At 46.8% G+C, this 18,981-nt stretch overlaps 1 protein-coding gene across 1 annotated transcript; it reads right to left on the bottom strand.

Moving 5' to 3' along the window:
* Nucleotides 1-368: 368 nt before the first annotated feature.
* Nucleotides 369-5,734, bottom strand: LOC122451177 (protein LRATD2-like). The gene is given in 2 exon segments (XM_043483779.1): nucleotides 369-4,708; nucleotides 5,325-5,734. A coding segment is annotated over 1 exon segment (939 nt). The 5' UTR covers nucleotides 4,613-4,708; nucleotides 5,325-5,734; the 3' UTR covers nucleotides 369-3,673.
* Between the last annotated feature and the right edge of the window lie 13,247 nt (nucleotides 5,735-18,981).

The raw sequence follows: 18,981 nt of genomic DNA, 5'->3' as shown, positions 1-18,981 counted from the left end.
CAGCAAAGTTTGCACTGATTCTGAAAAATCAACGTGTACTGAAAATTTATGTTTATGAGACATTCTTCACGAACAAGGAGCCTAGAAGCAAAGGGTGATTAATTCTCACATGGTAAATGCAGGGAGGGTTTTCAGTCACTAAATGAATTCATCAAAATTATTTACTGAGCAATGCAAGAATTGTAGTTAAGCTGAGGAGCTTGGCTTTGGACCAAAAAAAAAAAAAAATGGCAGGAAAAAAGTACACAAAAAGAAAAAAATAGAAATAAATGCAGTTAACACTAATAGATGGTTTACTGGAAACCCTCAGAGCATTTTTCAAAAGGATTTGACAGGTTTTATTGTAATGAGACATAGTGAGGAAGAAATGGTTTAAAAGATGTCATCAATCTTTTATTTAACTAAGCACTTGCCCTTCATTTTGAAGGAAATGATACAGTTTCAAATTAGAACCTCCTTCTCAAGAAGTGGTATGAGAACGTAACATTGATTTAACATATAATCATCAACAAAAATAAAGTTTACACAATTCACTAGGAAATAAAATGCACGTGGAATTTATCAAGTTAACCGATATAATTCTCCATGGGTTACAGGTATTATCAGTAAGAACAAGACAATATAATGAAGTTGAATAAACCAGTTGTTTAGTTACCTTGATTAAAAAAAAAAAAACAAAACCTCACAAATAAAACATAACTTGCCAAACAAACCCTTTCAATGATCATGATCACAATAGATTTTATTCTAATTTCAAAAAAAAAAGGTTAGACAATCACATCATATCAAGTCTTCAACACAATGGATTCCACTCTAAGGAAAAAAAATATAGGAAACAAGTAGTCCTTAAATTTTCATTATCCATAGTATATGTTGTAGAAAATTAAAGTTTTGCTTCCAAAAATATGTTTCCATGTGGTTGTGGTGTTGTTGACTGGTGCTATTAGGGACAGAAGCACCAAAGATGTGAGAAATGTAACCACTGAAGTATCATTTTTTCATAAAAACTAAAAATTTCCTTAAAGGTCTGGAGTAAAGTCTTCTGCTAGGTGTGTTAGTGCTATAGTCATTTTAAATTAAATGTGGAATAAAAGCTACAAAAAGTTTGAGTTCTTTCAATACAAAAAGTTGTGTAGCTGAAGTTGTGGGCTCCTTTGCTATACATAAGCAGTCTCAATAAAATATTTGCTTAAGAAAATAGAATTTGTCTGATTACATTTAGCATCCGTTCCAGTTGAGTGTCTTGCTTATCCCTGCCAGAGCTTCTGAAGAACATTAGAATCAATATTCCTTGTCTTCAAAGAGCATCCGTAATTCACAGTACAAAACAGTTCTAGAGTCTTAGTCCTAAGGAGAAACAAAAATTAAATATATATATATGTATATTTTAAAGTGCCAGATGTAGCCACTGTCTGGACAGTCAAAACTCTTATCCACATCTTCAAGAAAGATGCCAACAGTTGATTCAATCCCCTTTCTTTGAAACTTTCACTGGTTGGTTGATGCTTTACTTTAACTATGACGACCCTAATAAAACTTCCAACAGAATCACGGTTCCAAAAGCATTATGTACGTACTTCACATCTCTGTTGCTCTGTAAAAACACACGAAAAAGCCGCATCGGAAGATCTCTTAACTCTTCCAGCTCATTTTCAAGTCCTGTTATCAAAAACCTCTTCCTGAGAGGCAGAATTGCTACTGTGGATGTGGATTTTATAGTTCTTCCTTCCAGTTGAGATTTCTCACAAAGCTGTAACAAAGAGTCATTGCTATCCCGGTGCCTGGCGACATTCACTTTCCACTGAAGCTTGAAAGAGGGAGACAGAGATCCGAGAGCGGAAGAGAGAGCTGGCCCAGAGCTGCTAGCCGGTGCTGCTCTGCTCTTCCCTCCTGCTGCCTACACAGTGGTCACTACATTCAACTTTCTCTTGACTGTGTTCGACACAAAAGACAATTCAAATCTAACAGGCTCTCCCAAATGTCTTTACCCACTTTACCTTGCTCCACTTTTCCACGAGCAAAAGAATACAAACACAAAGCTGTGAGATTATTAAAGAAGGAAACTGGATTAACATTTTCAACAGGAGACGGATGTTTCTCTAAAGTCCTGGACTAGAGCTGACTGTGGTTCATCTTTAACAATCAAAGTGATAGGACATGTCTGGGGATTCTTGTGACAACAGGGAACATAGCCTACACCCTTGTAATTAAATGAATTCGTGTTGTGGTGCTATGAAGGTCTAGGCTTTTAAAACTTATGGCCTCGCCTTCCTAAGTTTGAAAAAAAAAAAAAGTAATAACACAAGAAAATCCTTCAAGTTTTGCTGCCTTGATTTAAAGATCTCCAGGCAGGATGCCTGAGGATGGCCATGGCTGTATCACTTAAATATGGATCATTCAAATATGATCCTACTCTAAGGGTAAAAACTGGGTCACAAAATAACTGTATAGTCCACGGGGTCACAAAGTGACTGAGCAACAGCTCAGTGACAGGACTGAGCGACTTTCACTTACATACATATTGTATCAAGCGTGGCTAGCAATACCTTATCATTGAAATATGCCTCAAGCCAAAAATTCGACCTCCAGCAAAACGAGTGAGTGAAGGGGGTGAGACAGTAAAGGGAAAAAAAAAAAAAAAATCACAGGACCACCACCAAAGCCTTAAATTAAGAAAACAAGTTACCTTCACTATATCAGAAGGGGGTCGGCTGGGGGATTGACAGGAAATTGACCTGAGGATGAACATGGCCACGCAGGTTTTAATTAGATCAGAGACACAAAGGGCTCTGCCCTCCTTTGATGACAAACACAGCAGCTCTTAAGTGCCTACAATTGCAGGCTATAAACAAAGGCGGCAAAACAGAACCAGAATAGAATCCTTCCCTTAGCTGGCCTGTGACAACAATTTACTTGAAACCTGGGAACCAGTGGGCCGCTCAGGAGACTCAGCCGGAAGCCAGCTCCAAAAGACACATCGTTGGGGGATGGGGCGGGCTGAGGTAGCCAAGTCTTTGTTTTGCAGCCCAAGTTTACTCAACTATTTGTTATACTTCACAGGGGGTTGTTTGGTTTCAGTCTGCTGATCCCAGATCTGATCCAGGTTTCACCAGCCTTGCACCCCAGGAAAACCATAAAATAAATAAATCACCCCAGCTTCCCAGACCCCTCACACTGCCCCTCGGGGGGTGCCGCGGGGGGGGGGGGCGGTGTGGAAGCACACCACAAACCTCCTCTGGCCTTACTACGGGGCATCCTCCAAGCCCAGGGTAGGAGGGGAAGCGCGGGCAGAAGGCAGCGGCAGGCATTGGCATTCCGAACTTGTCTTCATCCCTAAATTCAGAAGAGCTGATTTTTGGACCCAAGTCCAGCAGGGATTCAAGTGTCTGGCAAGTCCACAGCTTGCCTCACCTCGGGAAAAGAAGGCGGATTGAGCCAGTGGGCAAGAGGCCGAGAAGCGCCCCCGGCCAAAGTGCTCCTACCTGCTCCCTCTTCCTCCTCCGTCCAAGATAACAAACTCAAGCCACAGCTGGCTACGCTTTGCGCCAACTCTCCGTTTTCCAAATGGCCCAGGAGCCCAGATGGGGCCCAGAAGGCGGTGGAGGAGGGAGTGAGAGGAGGGAGCGGGCACGGGCAGCGGCTGCTGCAAACAGCTCCTCTCTCAGCTCCCCCGTCAGTGCACCACCGCCTCTCGGTCCTCCTCCTCCCGGCCCGGCGCGGGGGGGGGGCGCCCGGGAGGCGGCGTAGTCCGCGCAGCGTCGCTGTCGCCCTCGTCCGGCTCGGGGTGCAGGTGCGTGGCCAGCTCCTGCAGGACCGCGGTGCGCCCGATCTGGTCGTTGCGCCGCTTCTCCATGATCAGGTCCTCCAGGCTCTGGAACTCGAGCGTGTGGCTGCGCTGCGCAGAGAGCTGGATTTGCAGTCGGTAGGGCTGCTTGCCGATGCGCAGCTCGCCGCCGATCTTGAACTCGCGCTTGCCGTAGCGGCACCAGGCGGCGAAGCTCTACGAGTTGCGCCAGCTCAGCTCGCGCTCCTTGGCGCCCACGTGCGCCAGCGCGTTGCGCACCACGGCGCTGGGACTCAGCGGCTTGTAGCGGTACAGATCGTTCACCACGCGACCGCGCCGGCCCTGACTTGCGTCCGTCAGGAAGCTGTTGCTCACCTCTAGCCGGTGCAAATGCACCACCTGGAAGTTGCCCACGTAGACGGCCCAGTGTGGGTACTGCGCCTGCGACACGAACTCCACCAGATCGCCAGGCCTGCACTTGTTGAGCAGGTTCTCGGGGGTGTAGGTGCTCAGCGCCGCGGAACCCGGCGAGAAGCTTTTCTGGTAGATGCATTCATCGCGGTAGAACACGGAGCACTCCACCTCGTGCAGTCGAGGGTCATAGGGCTGCGGCCGGGGCAGAGACGGCCCGTCCCCGCCGTCGGGCAAACCCACGCCCCCGCCATTCGGCCCCTGGGGCGGCGGCTGCGGCTCCATGTCCTCGTCGTCATTGGAGAAGATGTAGGAGACCCCGATGCGGGGCCCATCCTCCCGATCCACGCCCGTCGGGTCGGCGGTGGGCACTTCCTTGTAGCTTAGGTGGGTCAGTTTCTCCACCTGGTTGCCCATCACGCTGCGGGCACACGTTCACGCCGCCGGCAGAGGAGAAAGCGAAACCACCACTAGGGTCATTGGCACCGGTCCCCGGACAGGGGTTGAGACCACCTGTTGGGAGAGGAAGGCAAGGAAACCGTGTAGGAGGCGCTCCTCCGTAATATAGGCGATCTGTTCTTAAAGAGGAGGAAGAAACATTGGGGGCCGGGCACCTGGAGTCATTTTACGGGGAAATCTCAGACGCAGCGAGCTTTCTCTCTCACTTATCTGCCTCCAGGGCCATGGTCACAGGAGGCTGGGCAACTCCAGCTCGCCCCTGCCCCCAGCCCTTGACCTCGCCCCGGCAGAAGCCCGTTGCATCAGCGACTCCTACTGCTTCCGCCAGGGCCCTACCTGCCAATGCCAAGCAGGAAGGGGGCAAAGAAACTTTACTCCAATTCCCCTTTCCTATTTCCCCCTCCCCCCTTCATCTCAAGGTCCTAAGTCGGTTCCAGAGACGTCCCCGCCCCCCCTCCATCGCTAAGGAAACCGGCGAGGATCCCGCAGCGCAGCCTGGGCAGGTGAGCCGCCCTACCTGGCTCACCTGCGGCGCTTCCTCCTACCGTCTCGCCCGCCCCTCCCCCCGCGCACCCGCCCTCCGGCTCGGGTTACCTGCGCAAACTCACCCGCCTAGAAGTGGAGGCCGTGAGGAATTGGGAGACCCCCCCCGCCCCCTACCCCGCCGCACCCTGAGACTTCTAGGGCGAGTTTGAAGGTGTGGACTCCGCAGTCTCTTCTCTACGGGCGCCGGCGGCTGCGAAGCTGGGCGGGAGGGAGCAGAGCATGTCTTGCCCCCCGGGGCTACGTAGCGCCTCAAGACTTGAAGGCGGGGAGCGGCGCCTCTTCACGCCGCACCCCTTCCCTCCTGCTGGGGCTGCTTCACCCCCTCAACCGGATCTCGGGGGGGGGCGAAGTGGGGTTCTCTAGAAAAAGAAGGAAGCAGCCTCGGTGCCCGGCGGCGGCAGCTCCCGCTCGGGCCGGGCGAGCAACAAGCGCCGGAGCCGGAGGGACGGGATTGTAGATCCGGCTCCGGGCTCCCAGGGCGGGAGCGCAGCCCCTAGCATTTAAAGAGACAGGCGCTTGTTCCCAGAGCTCCGGTCTTTCTCGCAAGGCGCTGAGCCTCTGGCATCCCCGCCTCCGCCCCGCCCACCCAGGCCGCGGGGCTCCGCCCAGGCCACGCCCCCGCTTCCGAGCGGGTTTAAATCCCGCTGGTAAATAACCGAAGGGCTTGAGTGGGCTGGCAGTCTTCGCGGGCTTGAGTGTACTTAAGTAATGGGGACCTTACTTACCTTCTTAGAATAAGACCTGTAGTGGAGTCCGCGCTGCTTACTCTGGTCATGTTTTTCGGAGCTGTGAGCTTTAAAATGAAGTTGGAAAAAAATAAAAAATAAAAAATAAAATGAAGTTGGAAAAAAAAAAAAATGAAGTTGGAAAGCACTGGCCACCTGCCAGTGTAGAGAGAAGAGAGGGGTGAAGAGTTTGGTGTTCTGCCTCTTCATCCCCAGAGTACCTGGAGAGGTGAGGAACAGTCACTAGAAAGCAAACAGACTTTTGCTTCTTTCTTTTCTTCCCTGGAGTCAATTTCTTGCCAAAGGTCACAGAAAATAATTTTTTGCTAGGACACCTGGAGAAGTACTTCTGTTTAGAGATATTTCCAGAATAAGTCCCATGAAACTTTCCGGTAGGAAAAAAAAAAAAATTCTCAGAAAGGAAACAAAGCAGAACGAAGGCTTGGCTAGGGACTTAATTCCAAGACCTAGGCTGTTACTAATGTCCTTCTAAGTTAGTACAAAGTAGATTTTTCATAACCTCCATTGTTGTTTTGAGAATTACCGGTTCATCCAGTAGATAGTGAAAGAGGGCATTCAGCTCTGGTGGTTTATCTTGAGGATAGAGGATGTAGGAATTGCCTAATTGTCTTTAAATTAAGGACATATTAGCAGAGGCCCTCAGTGAATGTGTTTCCTTCCTGCTAACTTAAAGAAGGAAGTGACAGGAGGCCAGTACTGCCTATTAACCTAGACTCCAGGAGGGTACTTCCTCCCTCTCCCCTCCAGGTTGGTTTTGTTTCTTGTATCTAAGATGAAAGTTACCAAAGTGTTTTGTTTTGTTTTGTTTTTTTAATAATGGATCAGATTGGGTGGTGGAGAGTTGACACTAAACAGACTTTCACTGAAAACCCAGAGTAATTCTTGGTGGAATTAAGAATGCGACTCAAGACCTCCTCTACTCTGCTTTCCATCACTGTTTCTTTTGACTCAGTTTTTTCCAGGTAACGCAATTACTTATTCAGTGTGTATTCCAGCCAGTGGAAACAGGAGTATACTAACACTACTGCTAGCTTTTTTAGTTTGGAGTGTGGAGGAGGAGAAATCAGTCTACTTATGTACTTTTGAACACCACCAGTCAATATTGGCAGGGCTGTGATGGGAGTTAGTCCTTCAGCAAGTCTAAGATCACAGTATCAGTTCGATCAAAAACAGACTTCTGTGTGTCTGCTGTGTAGATTAGGTATGTTTTAATTAGCCTCAGTCATGTGTGACCAGATGAGTCCCCTCCCTGGACTTTTTGATAACACATGCTCTGGGAGGTGCTGTTTTACCTGAATAGTATTTGCCACCACCATAAGTGAAAGTGAAAGTGAAGTCATTCAGTCTTCTCCGACTCTGCGACCCCAGGGACTGTAGCCTACCAGGCTCCTCCGTCCAAGGGGTTTTCCAGGCAAGAATACTGGAGTGGGTTGCCATTTCCTTCTCCAGGAGATCTTCCCAACCTAGGGATTGAACCCAGGTCTCCCGCATTGTAGACAGACGCTTTACCGTTTGAGCCACCAGGGAAGTCACCACCATAAGAGCTCATGTAAATACGCATTTTATAAGGGAGGAGGGAGAGGGAGTGTTAGACTATGAGAACCAATGGACAATCATCTCATGTCTGTTAGACTGTGAAACCTCTGCTACCATCAGCTAGGGTAGGCCACTTTGTCCCTAGGTGGTACTAGGTAGTCTCCAGGATGGAGAATCCATAGAAGGACACAGTAGTATGGTGGTTTGCTACCAGCACCCCAGGGCACAGATCTAATGAGTCACAAGCAATACCTAGTTGTCCAGGTGTCTAGCCTACTACCTTGATGAGCTCTGTTCGCAACAGTGACTCAACAACAGTTCTTCTGTTTTGTTTTGTTTTTTTAAATAATAAAGGGTCCAATTATTGGACTTTACATAAAACATTCTTTAAACCTTAAGGGAAGCAAAACAATATTCTTGACATAACCTGAATACAAAACGTTATCTGCGTTTTAAGATACAATCATCTTGAATACAAGCTTGAAAACTTCAATTGATTTTTTAAAAAGTACTGATAGTTTTATCATCAAAATAGATATTCAATAAATTCCAAAATGCATAGAACCATCACAGTGTAATGAACTGATATTACTGTATTTCAACCATGCATTTCTAGTTTATTTATCTGAGTATAATTGCTTTAAAATGCTGTGCTAGTTTCTGCTGAACAACAAAGTGAACTAGCTGTATGAATATACCCCTGCCTCTTGAACCTCTCTCCCAACCCTCCCATCCCACCCCTCAACAACAGCTCTTGAATTGACCAGCTATAAAGTCTCAGAGGGAACAGGTTCTGAGTTATCTTTATATCCCGATACCTGGCACTCAGTAAGTGCTCTATAAATGCTTGACAGATGCTTGAGGGGAATTCTTGGACATATCAATAGCCTGTTTCCTGTGTAGCTTCTTCCATAAATGCCTGGTTAGGACCTCCATCTGATCCCTGAGGGCTCTTGGTCAGAGGTTGCAGAATGGCTCCCAGACTTGCTTTGCTCATCTCAAATGCTTGTTTAATAAACTTAGATTAATCGATAATTTGGAGACTTGGGAAATCTCACCTAAAAAATTCAGAGTTCCAGTTTCACTTGAAAGTGTCAGTGATATGAGACCACTGGGCCCACATTCCAGGATGGCAACAAAAAGCTAGACCTGAGCAGAAATTGCCTTTGAGATGAGATGTCGCCTCCAGTTGGCCCCAGTCTCTTTCCTGTTCATTTCACATTCCTAGTGCCTTGACTGGCCCTGGGAACCTCTGTGTTGGCCACCACTGGCATCCAGTTTTATGCTATACATTGTGTCACTTGATTATATGTAATTCAGCACTTGAACACATAGCATCTGGTATTATCCTTTAATTCATGTATTTAAAATGTCTTTGCTAACTTAAACTATATTTTTTGAAAATCTGCTAGGTACCTGTTAAACACCATTCATTTATTCTACAAGTACAATAGGCACTGTGTTAGGTTTTGCAGGTATTCATGTCCCTATGAGATACACAGACTCCTTAGAACAATATAAGATGTACTACAGGACAGGAAAGTAGAGGATGCTCAGGGGAAGTTTCAAGGCATGCAGATACAAAGGTGAATGTTAAAGTGTCTGCCATCAGGAGCTTGCACTAGAGAGGGTGACCAGCCCTAAAATCAACAATGGCATCTACCACTGAGTGACCTGTTCATTCTGTTATAGAGGACGATTCAATTTAAAGAAGCTAAGTGACTTCTTCCAGCTGGTAAGTAGGACCATCTCACAAGCCTGCTTGACTTCAAGCCCCATACTCATAACCTCTTTGTTTTAAATAGGGACAAATACATCATTCAATATTTAAAAATATCTGAGTGTCTGGCTTTACTGGGCTCCAGAGAAAAAGCCATGGACACAGTAGACAAAGTCCTTTCTCTTCATGGCTTTTCTATGTTGATGGAAGGAGACAATTGACAAGTTCAAGTAAATGTGTATTCATTTCTGAGAGCGATAAAGGCCATCAAAAAATAGACTAGGGTGATGGGGTTGAGTGTGGCTACAGAGAGGGTGGGGGTTGGGATGGGGAGGTGGGAGGGCCTTTTTTTAAAATGGTCAGAGGTAGGCTTCTGAAGGAATGAAACTTGAGCTGGGACTTAAAGGATGAGAAGGAGGTGGCCTTGGCATTCCCTCCATGAGGAGCGCCAAGAGCAGAGGCTCGAGGTGAGGAATTGGAGCACTCAGGAAAAAAGGTTGCGACTAGAGCATGGTTGTCTTCCCATGTAGCTCAGTGGTAAAGTAGCCACCTGCCAAAGCAGGAGACTTGGGTTCAGTCCTTGGGTCAGGAGGACCCCCTGGAGAAGGAAATGGCAACACACTCTAGTATTCTTGCCTGGGAAATCCCATGGGCGGAGAAGCCTGAACGACAGGAAGAGAGCACCGTCAGCGAGAAGGTCTGTGAGACGGGTGCAGTTAGAGCCGTGGGAAAGCTCTGGGGGTTTTGGGCTGTCACTGGCTGCTCTATGGGAAGTGGACCCTACAGCGATGAGAGGAAGCAGGTCCTGTGTGGAGAGGAGAGGCCTTCCAGCAGATGGAGCCTAGTGAACAGAGGGTGAAGCCCCCGAGGAACCTTCTCTGGGAACAGCCATAAAGTAACTTGAGTTAGATTTCAATTCTCAGCCATCCGGTGGCTTCATCTTCCCTCACCAGTGATCCAAGTATCACATTCCACACACTTGGGAGGAGGAGGAGGAGGAAGCACTCAATAAAAACAAGCTGTGTCAAATGCCAGTTAGTCATTCTCACAGGATTCCTGTCCTGAGCCAAGGGGAATAATTGAGAATTGTTTCTACCTGACAAATTTCCCTGGAGTAGGAAATGGCAACCCACTCCAGTATTCTTGCCTGGGAAATCCTGTAGACAGAGGAGCCTAGTGGGCAACAGTCCATGGGGTCACAAAGAGTTGGACACGACCGAGGCAACTAAACAGCCACCTGACAAGGCTCAGCCTCCCTGACTCTGCACGTGTAGTGGTTGGTATCGATTTAAACAGCCCAATCCAAGAAGGCACAAAACAAGCGCACAAGGGCAATCATCTGACGGGGCAGTCTGGAACTCTGTTGCGAGGGCTGAGCCCCAGGTTCCTGGCAGGCGCAGATAGCTGAAAGAGTTTGCTGGAAAACAGGTTCCTCCACACCTTCCTTGTGTTGGAAAGCTTCCAGACTTCCCTGTGCCTCTGACCCTCTGCTGGGGTTTTGTTGAGACATAGGAGGTGAGAGGCAGCAGAGTGAAAACATATGATCTGGGTTGACGTGCTGTTTGCTAGGTTCTCTCACCTGCTCTCGGCCTCCTCTTCTGATCTCTAAAGTGGGGCTCATGTTACTGTTTTCCCTCAACTGGGAATCCTCATATGAGACAGTGTATGTGGAAGTGCCTGGAAAATCCTAAAGGCCATGTAGATGCCACATGTTATTTAAAGCCACCAAACCCTAGATTAGAGGCATGTTAGGGCCAGATGATTTTAATATGGGGAGCCAAAGGATAGATAGCCATTTGTTATGGATATCAACTTACCAAATCTCCAGTGTGTGCTTATTCGCTCAGTCGTGTCCGACTCTTTGTGACCCCATGGACTGTAGCCCACCAGGCTCCTCTGTCCATGGGGATTCTCCAGGCAAGAATACTGGAATAGGTTGTCATGCCCTCCTCTAGGGGATCTTCCCAACCCAGGGAGAGAACCCAGGTCTCCCTCATGGAAGGCAGAGCCACCAGGGAAGCCCAAATCTCCAATGCCAGTACTAAATCCCCATACCAATGCTGCTTTTTACCAGTCCTCTTCTTTTACAGATAGCAAGTCAATGAAGGGGCTTCCCAGATGGCACTAGTGGTAAAGAATCCATCTGCCAATGCAGGAGACCAAGAGACATAAATTGGATCCCTGGGTTGGGAAGACCCCCTGAAGAAGGAAATGGCAACCCACTCCAGTATTCTTGCCTGGGAAATCCCATGGACAGATGAGCCTGGTGGGCTACAGTCCACGGGGTCATAGAGTCGGACACGACTGAGCGCACGCAGCACAGCAGATCGAAATATAAAGGCCCAGGGCTAGGAGTACTATGGATTGTGAGTGGGAGAAGCTGGATACAAATCCAAATCTGGCTGGCTTCAAGCCCATAGTTTTCACACCACACCAAGTTGCCTAAGGAGGACCAGCATATGTGTTGTTCATCCAGATGCTGGCTAGTGTGAGGACCAGGGGGCTGATATATCTTCCAGGTGTAGAGTGACCACCTTGTCCTAGTTTGTCCTGGATTAGCACCGAAAGCCCCACATGCTCGGCAGACTGGGCTGCTTAGCTGCTCTACCTGGGTGGCCCCATATCTTAGTCATTGCTTTCTGTGCACCAGAGGGGAGGCAGAAGTGTTCAGGGGGATCAAGGAAGGAAGAGGGGGGAAAGGAGAGTCAGGTGTTTTAGTCCAGACCTCACTCTGAGGGCCGCCATCCCCAAGAAGGTTATACATACAGCATTAGCTGTGCAAACTGGGGCATCCTATAAAAGAGACGATAAATGTGACAACCTGCTTTGGGCATTCATTATTTTTCTTCTTTTTTTTACTTGGATTCTTTCCAAGAGGTGAGGACAGGGCCTGTCTTCCCTTTAAGAGGACTGGCCTTCAGCCATTCCCTCTTTCTTCACCACTGTCCCCCCAGCCTGCCTGACTTAGACTTTAAAACCTGCAGAAAGAGTTTTGCACATTGGCTGCATGATTCCTCCATCTTTAGAGTAAAGAAGGGAGCTCAGAGGCTGCTGAGTGTCATCCTTTATCTTGACTTCTGCACTTTATTGCCTTTCCCCCTTTGTATCCCCAAGACAGGCTGTGTCTAGCAGGCTGGGTCAGAGCTAGTCTGCCCTGTGGGTTAGGGTGTGGAGGAGATGCCCTGAGAAGGGGTCAGGGACTGTTACCCACCCCAAACCATCAGCTCTCCCTGCATTAATTCTGTGCCTAAATGGTGAGAAAGCTTTTAACCCTTTCCTGGAAGATGGCTCAGGAGTTGGAAAAACACCAAGGCTTGTGCCTCCTGGAAGCTGGCTGTTTTAGGATGCCCCTGATATCATACGGTTGATGTTGAATCGGAGTTTGATTTGTGCTCGGGAGTCTGAGCTGGAAGCTGGGCTCCTGCAGAAGCCTCATGAAAGATGCATTTCAACCAGGCAGTTCCAGGGGAGAAACCAGCTTAAATTACAGCTCTACAAATCCAAATATTGGCATATCTGCAAATCCAAATGTAGGGAATTAAAAAAAAAAATCTAAAGTCTAAGAATCTTATTTTGCACTTCCTGTGCAAGAAGGAAAGGATGAGCTATTCAGAGAAGAGGCAAGGCTGTCAATAACAAGAGAAGCTTCAGCAGAGCAAACCCCACCTTCTTTTCTCTCTTTGGCCATTTTTCAAGTGGCTCAGATAGTAAAGAATCTGCCTGCAATGCAGGAGACCTGAGTTCGATCCCTGGGTTAGGAAGATCCCCTGGAGGAGGGCATGGCAACCCACTCCAGTATTCTTGCCTGGAGAACCCCCTTGGACAGAGGTGCCTGGTAGGCTACAGTCCATGTGGTCACAAAGAGGCACGGCTGAGAATGAGCAGCTAAGCACAGCACATGCTTCCAGGGAAGAAGAGCCTCAATGAGAGAGGAAGACAGTGTTTGTTCAGCACAGTTTTCTGCAGGACGGTCTAAAGAGACCACCCCACCCAGTAATTGGGATGTTGGGCTCACCGAATCTGGTTGGTCTATTTCTGTCTACTTTCCTCAAATCACTTCTAGGCCTGGGGCCAAGGGATTCGCATTGAGGACTGACCTCCCCATAGTCTGTTCACAACACAGCAGCCCCCAGCAGTCTTGTGAGACTGGGAACCTAGCCATGTCACTCTTCTGCTCAAAACTCTCTCATGGCTCCCCATTTCCCTTGGAGGAAAGCCAAAGTCCTAAAGCTGAACCTGGCCTCTGTACTCTAATACCCAGTTAAATCTCAGAGACAGATTTGGGGTGAAGTAGAAAAGAATGGCTTTATTGCTTTGCCAAGCAAAGGGGGCCATGGCAGACTAATGCCCGGGGTAGCGAGGAGTTTTATAGCAGTGGTTCAAAGAGCACATGATCAGCTGGTGGACAGTCTTCTGATTGGTGGGGTGGAGGTAAGTGAGAGTCAGCATCATCAACCTTCTAGTTCCAACCAGTCTGGGTTCTGTGTGCTTGCGGATAGCACACTGTCACTTCAGTGTCTCCAAAACAGCTCAAAGATGTGTGTATCCCTTGATGGAGAATGAGGACCCTGCCCCGTTGTTTCTCTTGACTGCTGGTTCTTCCCTTGCTTCTGCATCTCTTCTTTTCCTTAATTAGCTTCTGCTTGAATCTTCCCATTGGAACTCACGGAAGATCATGGAGGCTGAATGAAGCCTATTTCCTGTAATCAAAGAAATGGGGGACACAGAAAGGTTTTTGTGCCCGGGAGCCCCACAGGGTCTTGCTTAGTTTGAGTCCCTGAAATAGCCCCACAGTCCTGCCTGCCTCCCTCATTACCTCTCTGATGCCCCCTTGCTCACACCTGCAGACACACTGTCCCCTTGCTGTTCCTCCCCCATTGGCTGGCATGCTTTTCCCCCATGTCCTCAGCATACGCTGTTCCTTCTGCCTGGAACAGTCTTCCCTCAGAAAACTTCATGGCATGCTCTTCAGTCTTGACTCGGGTGTTAGCTTCTTGGTGAGCTTTCCCTGACAGCCCTATTTAAAATTCCAAACGTCCTTTTATACATACTGTCCCCTGGAAAAAAAAAAAAAGGTACAACCTAAAAGTTGAGAATTAGGTTTTATTCCACAGACTTGCTGAGGACTTAAGCCTGGGAGACAACTTCTCATATAGCTCTGAGGGATGGTTACAAAAATGATAAAAGTGGAGCCAAACTAGATAGGAACTTTTGCAACAAAACCTAGGTAGTCAAAAACCAAAAGATTACTGTTAATTAAAGAAAAACTGAACATCTCAAGTTAATGAATTTCACATTTTTCTATTTATGGGAAGATGCAAGAGCCTGGGCTCATTGAGATCCTTCCTTTAATATGCACCTTAACTATGTAGGGACAATATCTCATTTTTGGGGGGTTTGTTTTTTGTTTTCATTCCTGAATCCCCTCAGGGTGCAGAGCAGAGCAGCTGCAGTGGCTGATGGCTTGATCACTGCAATATCCTTTGTTTACTGATATGGCAGGAGACATTTTTCATCCACAATACCCTTTTCTCCTTTCCTTCTCTCTCTCTCTCTCACTTATTCAACTCACTTATCACCTTTTAGTATTTTATATATTCTATCTATTTTGGGATTTCTGAACCTTCATGCTTGAGGATCTGGGCTCAAGTTCAGAGAATTCATGGGGGTGTTACTAAACAAACGGGATAGCACTAGCTAATATTTACTCAGTGCTTACTGTATCTAGTACCATCCTGATAGCTTTATATGCATTCACTCATCTAATCCTCACCTATGAGGTAGGCATTTTAGGAATCATATTTTAAGAATCAGTGAACTAAAATGGACAAGAATGGGCAAATTTAATTCAGATGACATTATATCTACTACTCTGGGCAAGAATCCCTTAGAAGAAATGGAGTAGCCCTCAAGAGTCAACAAAAGAGTCCAAAATTCAGTACTTGGATGCAGCCTCAAAAACAACCGAATGATCTCAGTTTGTTTCCAAGGCAAACCATCGAATATCGCAGTAATCCAAGTCTATGCCCCAACCACTAATGCTGAAGAAGATGAAGTTCAATGGTTGTAAGAGCAACATTTTACAGAATCAAAAGCAGAGAAATAGTCACTTTAAGCATCTTGTAGATGGCAAGACCACTAGTGATTTGCAGAGCCAAAATTCAGGTATAGGACAGTGCCCTGGGAGGGTAACCTCCCACTACCACCTTGCCCGAGATAGCAACCCTTATGGCTGAGTTCCCCTCTCTTCATGCTCCACACTTCTCTTGGTCCCATCTGTGGGTGATGAAGCCATTGCCTTTGCATTCATTCACAAGTCTGATTTTCATCATCCATCTGGCCTTATTTTCTGCCAGTTTCCCAATCACCCTCTATATCTTAGCCACTCCAGTCCTTGGTTTATCTCACTCTTTACAAAGATAAATTTCTCTCATTCTTTCTGCATCCAATTAAGTCTTCAGAGCAGTGGTACCCAAACTTTTTGGCACTGGGGACCAGTTTCATGGAAGAAAATTTCTCCACAGACTGGAGTTGGGGGTAGGGATGGTTACAGAATGATTCAAGTACGTTACATTTATTGTGCACTTCATTATTACTATTACATCAGCTCCATCTCAGATCATCAGACATTAGATTCTAGAGGTTGGGAACCCCTCCTTTAGAGAGAGCTTTGCTAACCAGCCTGCTACCCATCTCACTCTTCTTCAGCCTCTTCTTGTTTCCTATACAGGCCTATTACAGTACCAATAGTGAGTGCTTAGTCGCTCAGTCATGTCCAACTCTGTGTGACCCTGTGTACTGTGGCCCGCCAGCCTCCTCTGTCCATGGAATTTCCCAGGCAAGAATACTGGAGTGGGTTGCCATTTCCTCCTCCAGGGGATCTTCCTGACCCAGGGATCGAACCCCGCTCTCTTGTGTCTTGTGCAATGGCAGGCGGGTTCTTCAGCACTTTGTACCACCTGGGAAGCCCATCAGAGTAGTGATGCTGTTTGCTTATTCGCTCATCATTGCCTGTTTCTCCAGGAACGCAGACTTTGACATGTCACTGTCACACCCTCAGGGTCCAATGTCATGTCCTGCACACAGTAGAGACTTAACAAATATGTACTGAATAAATGAATTCTTCTTTGGGTTAGCCTGATATTCTCATCCTGTATGTTTCAAGAGAAATATTTCTTCAAAAAGTGATTTTGAGTTTCAGGGATGTGCTCAGGTTTGCAAAACTAAGGTGTTAAGTAGAACCAGGAGGAAGCTTGATGGAGTAAAGTGGGTCAAGGAAGAGAAATTAAAAAAAAAAAAAAGAGGAAGAGGAAAGCAATAAGGGCCTATTAACAAGAACAAAGAAAAGAATTTGCTAAAGTTCATTGCATGAGGCGTTGATACCAGTTGACTAAATGAGTTATTTGACTGCCTTCAATTCAAAATAATCCTTGTACCAAAGTGGCCTATTTGGGGGTAGTGTATTCTGTCACTCTTCATTATGAACTAGCAAAAAGATGAGGTTCTATTCTCCAAGATGGCAGGGGGATTTATTCTGTGCCAGATACCGTGCTAACTACTTGTAATCATTACCTGGCCGACATTCCTCACAACTTCACAGGGTGGGTTCTATTATCACCCTAACTCCCATTTTAGAGCTGGGGAAGGTGACACGTCAGAGGTGACTTGTGCCTACCACAGAGCTGGCAAGTTAATGCAAATTCATAGGTCTGATGCACAGTGAGGTCAAACAAACCGAAACATCCAAAATTGGAGCAGAGAAAGGTTTATTGCAGGGCCAGGCAAGGAGATGGCTCATATTCTAAAAAGCCTCATATGACAGTTCTATTTCCAGTTTTTTAGCCAGCAATCCCACTCCTGGGCATACACACCGAGGAAACCAGATCTGAAAGAGACATGTGCACCCCAATGTTCATCACAGCACTGTTTATAATTGCCAGGACATGGAAGCAACCTAGATGTCCATCAGCAGACAAATGGATAAGGAAGCTATGGTACATATACACAATGGAATATTACTCAGCCATTAAAAAGAATTCATTTGAATCAGTTCCAATGAGAAGGATGAAACTGGAGCCCATTATACAGAGTGAAGTAAGCCAGAAAGATAAAGACCAATACAGTATACTAATGCATATATATGGAATTTAAAAAGATGGTAATGATAACCCTATATGCAAAACAGAAAAAGAGACACAGATGTACAGAACAGACTTTGGGACTCGGTGGGAGAAGGCGAGGGTGGGGTGTTCTGAGAGAACAGCACTGAAACAAGTATACTATCAAGGGTGAAACAGATCACCAGCCCAGGTTGGGTGCATGAGACGGGTGCTCAGGGCTGGTGCACTGGGAAGACCCAGAGGGATGGGATGGGGAGGGAGGCAGGAGGGGGGATCAGGGTGGGGAACACATGTAAATCCATGGCTGATTCATGTCAATGTATGGCAAAAACCACTACAGTATTGTAAAGTAATTAGCCTGCAACTAATAAAAATAAATGGAAAATAAAATAAAATAAAATAAGAAGCCTCCAGCTCCCCCAAAGGGTTTTGGCAAAGCATTTTCAAAAGCCAGGTGAGGGAGGGATGGTCACAGGGTACCAGAAATGATTGTGCACAATTCTCTGATTGGCTGATAAGGAAATGGGGTGGTGTCACAGAGGTGAACTTTATCAGTCCTTAGGCTACAGGAGGCCTGGAGCTATCAAGTAGTTAACATCTTCCATTTGGTGGGGGTTTTAAAATGTGCAAAACAACTCAGGAAATTTGCATCAAATACTATTATTATCAGGGCTTCCCAGGTGGTGCAGTGGTAAAGAATCCAGTTTTGATCCCTGGGTCAGGATGAATCCCCTGGGGTTAGGAAATGGCAACCCACTCCAATATTCATGCCTGGAAAAGTCCCTAGCCAGAGGAGCCTGGCAGACTATCATAGTCCACGGGTTGCAAAGAGTGGAAGATGACAGAGCACAGATACATACACACTATTATTATCGAGGTACTCGAGAGGAGTTAAAATGGAGGATATGGGGGAAGCCCTGTCCTAGGAAGGCCCCGTAAGGTCCCACTTGGTTACAAATATGGACCCGCATGTCTGTATCCAAGCCCCACTAGACATGTCCTCTTTGCACTCCAACCACTGCATGTCCCATTGACACACACAATAGGACAGAGCTTCTTGGTGAAACAAAATGCAGCCATTAACTCAGTGTTTCCTTTTCCTCTTCCTCCTCCTTGAACTGGGCCATGATTCCCCCAGAGCAGTTAAGTCCAAGGGTTTCAGACAGGTTTCTGAGAATTTAGCCCATGCATACTGATTGCAGAAACAAACTGATGGAAGATGGCCCCACTAGGAAAAGCAACCTGAACTTTCCATATAAAGATGGCCCAGGGAGAGGGAGAAAAAACAACCTCAGGACCCTGACTAATTTGACAAATGAATGTACTACCATGGGAGGGTCTGAGTCATTAGAGCTTTGGGGATGTGCCAACTAAGATAAATAAATCGGATTTCAGCATGTTGTACTGAATCACTACATCCCTGCAGGCACTTAAACACAACACTAACCTGAGCATGTCTGCCATTTTGGCAAGGTCAAAAAGATTTCTTTCCCACCAGGGGAATTTTCCCTCACCTAGCAATTTACAAAGTTCTGTTCCCATGGTGAAGGACTAGATCAACACTGACCAATACTGTCCTCAGGCTCTCAGTCCTTTTTCTTCCTCATCCTCAAGCCCCAGGGCCTTCTGCCTCCTGAGTTATTATGTAAATGACTTACA

The sequence above is a fragment of the Cervus canadensis genome, chromosome 12, assembly GCF_019320065.1.
Source record: "Cervus canadensis isolate Bull #8, Minnesota chromosome 12, ASM1932006v1, whole genome shotgun sequence".
NCBI lineage: Eukaryota > Metazoa > Chordata > Mammalia > Artiodactyla > Cervidae > Cervus > Cervus canadensis.
Note: the sequence above shows the minus strand (reverse complement) of the source record. Positions and strands in the feature narration are given on the sequence as shown.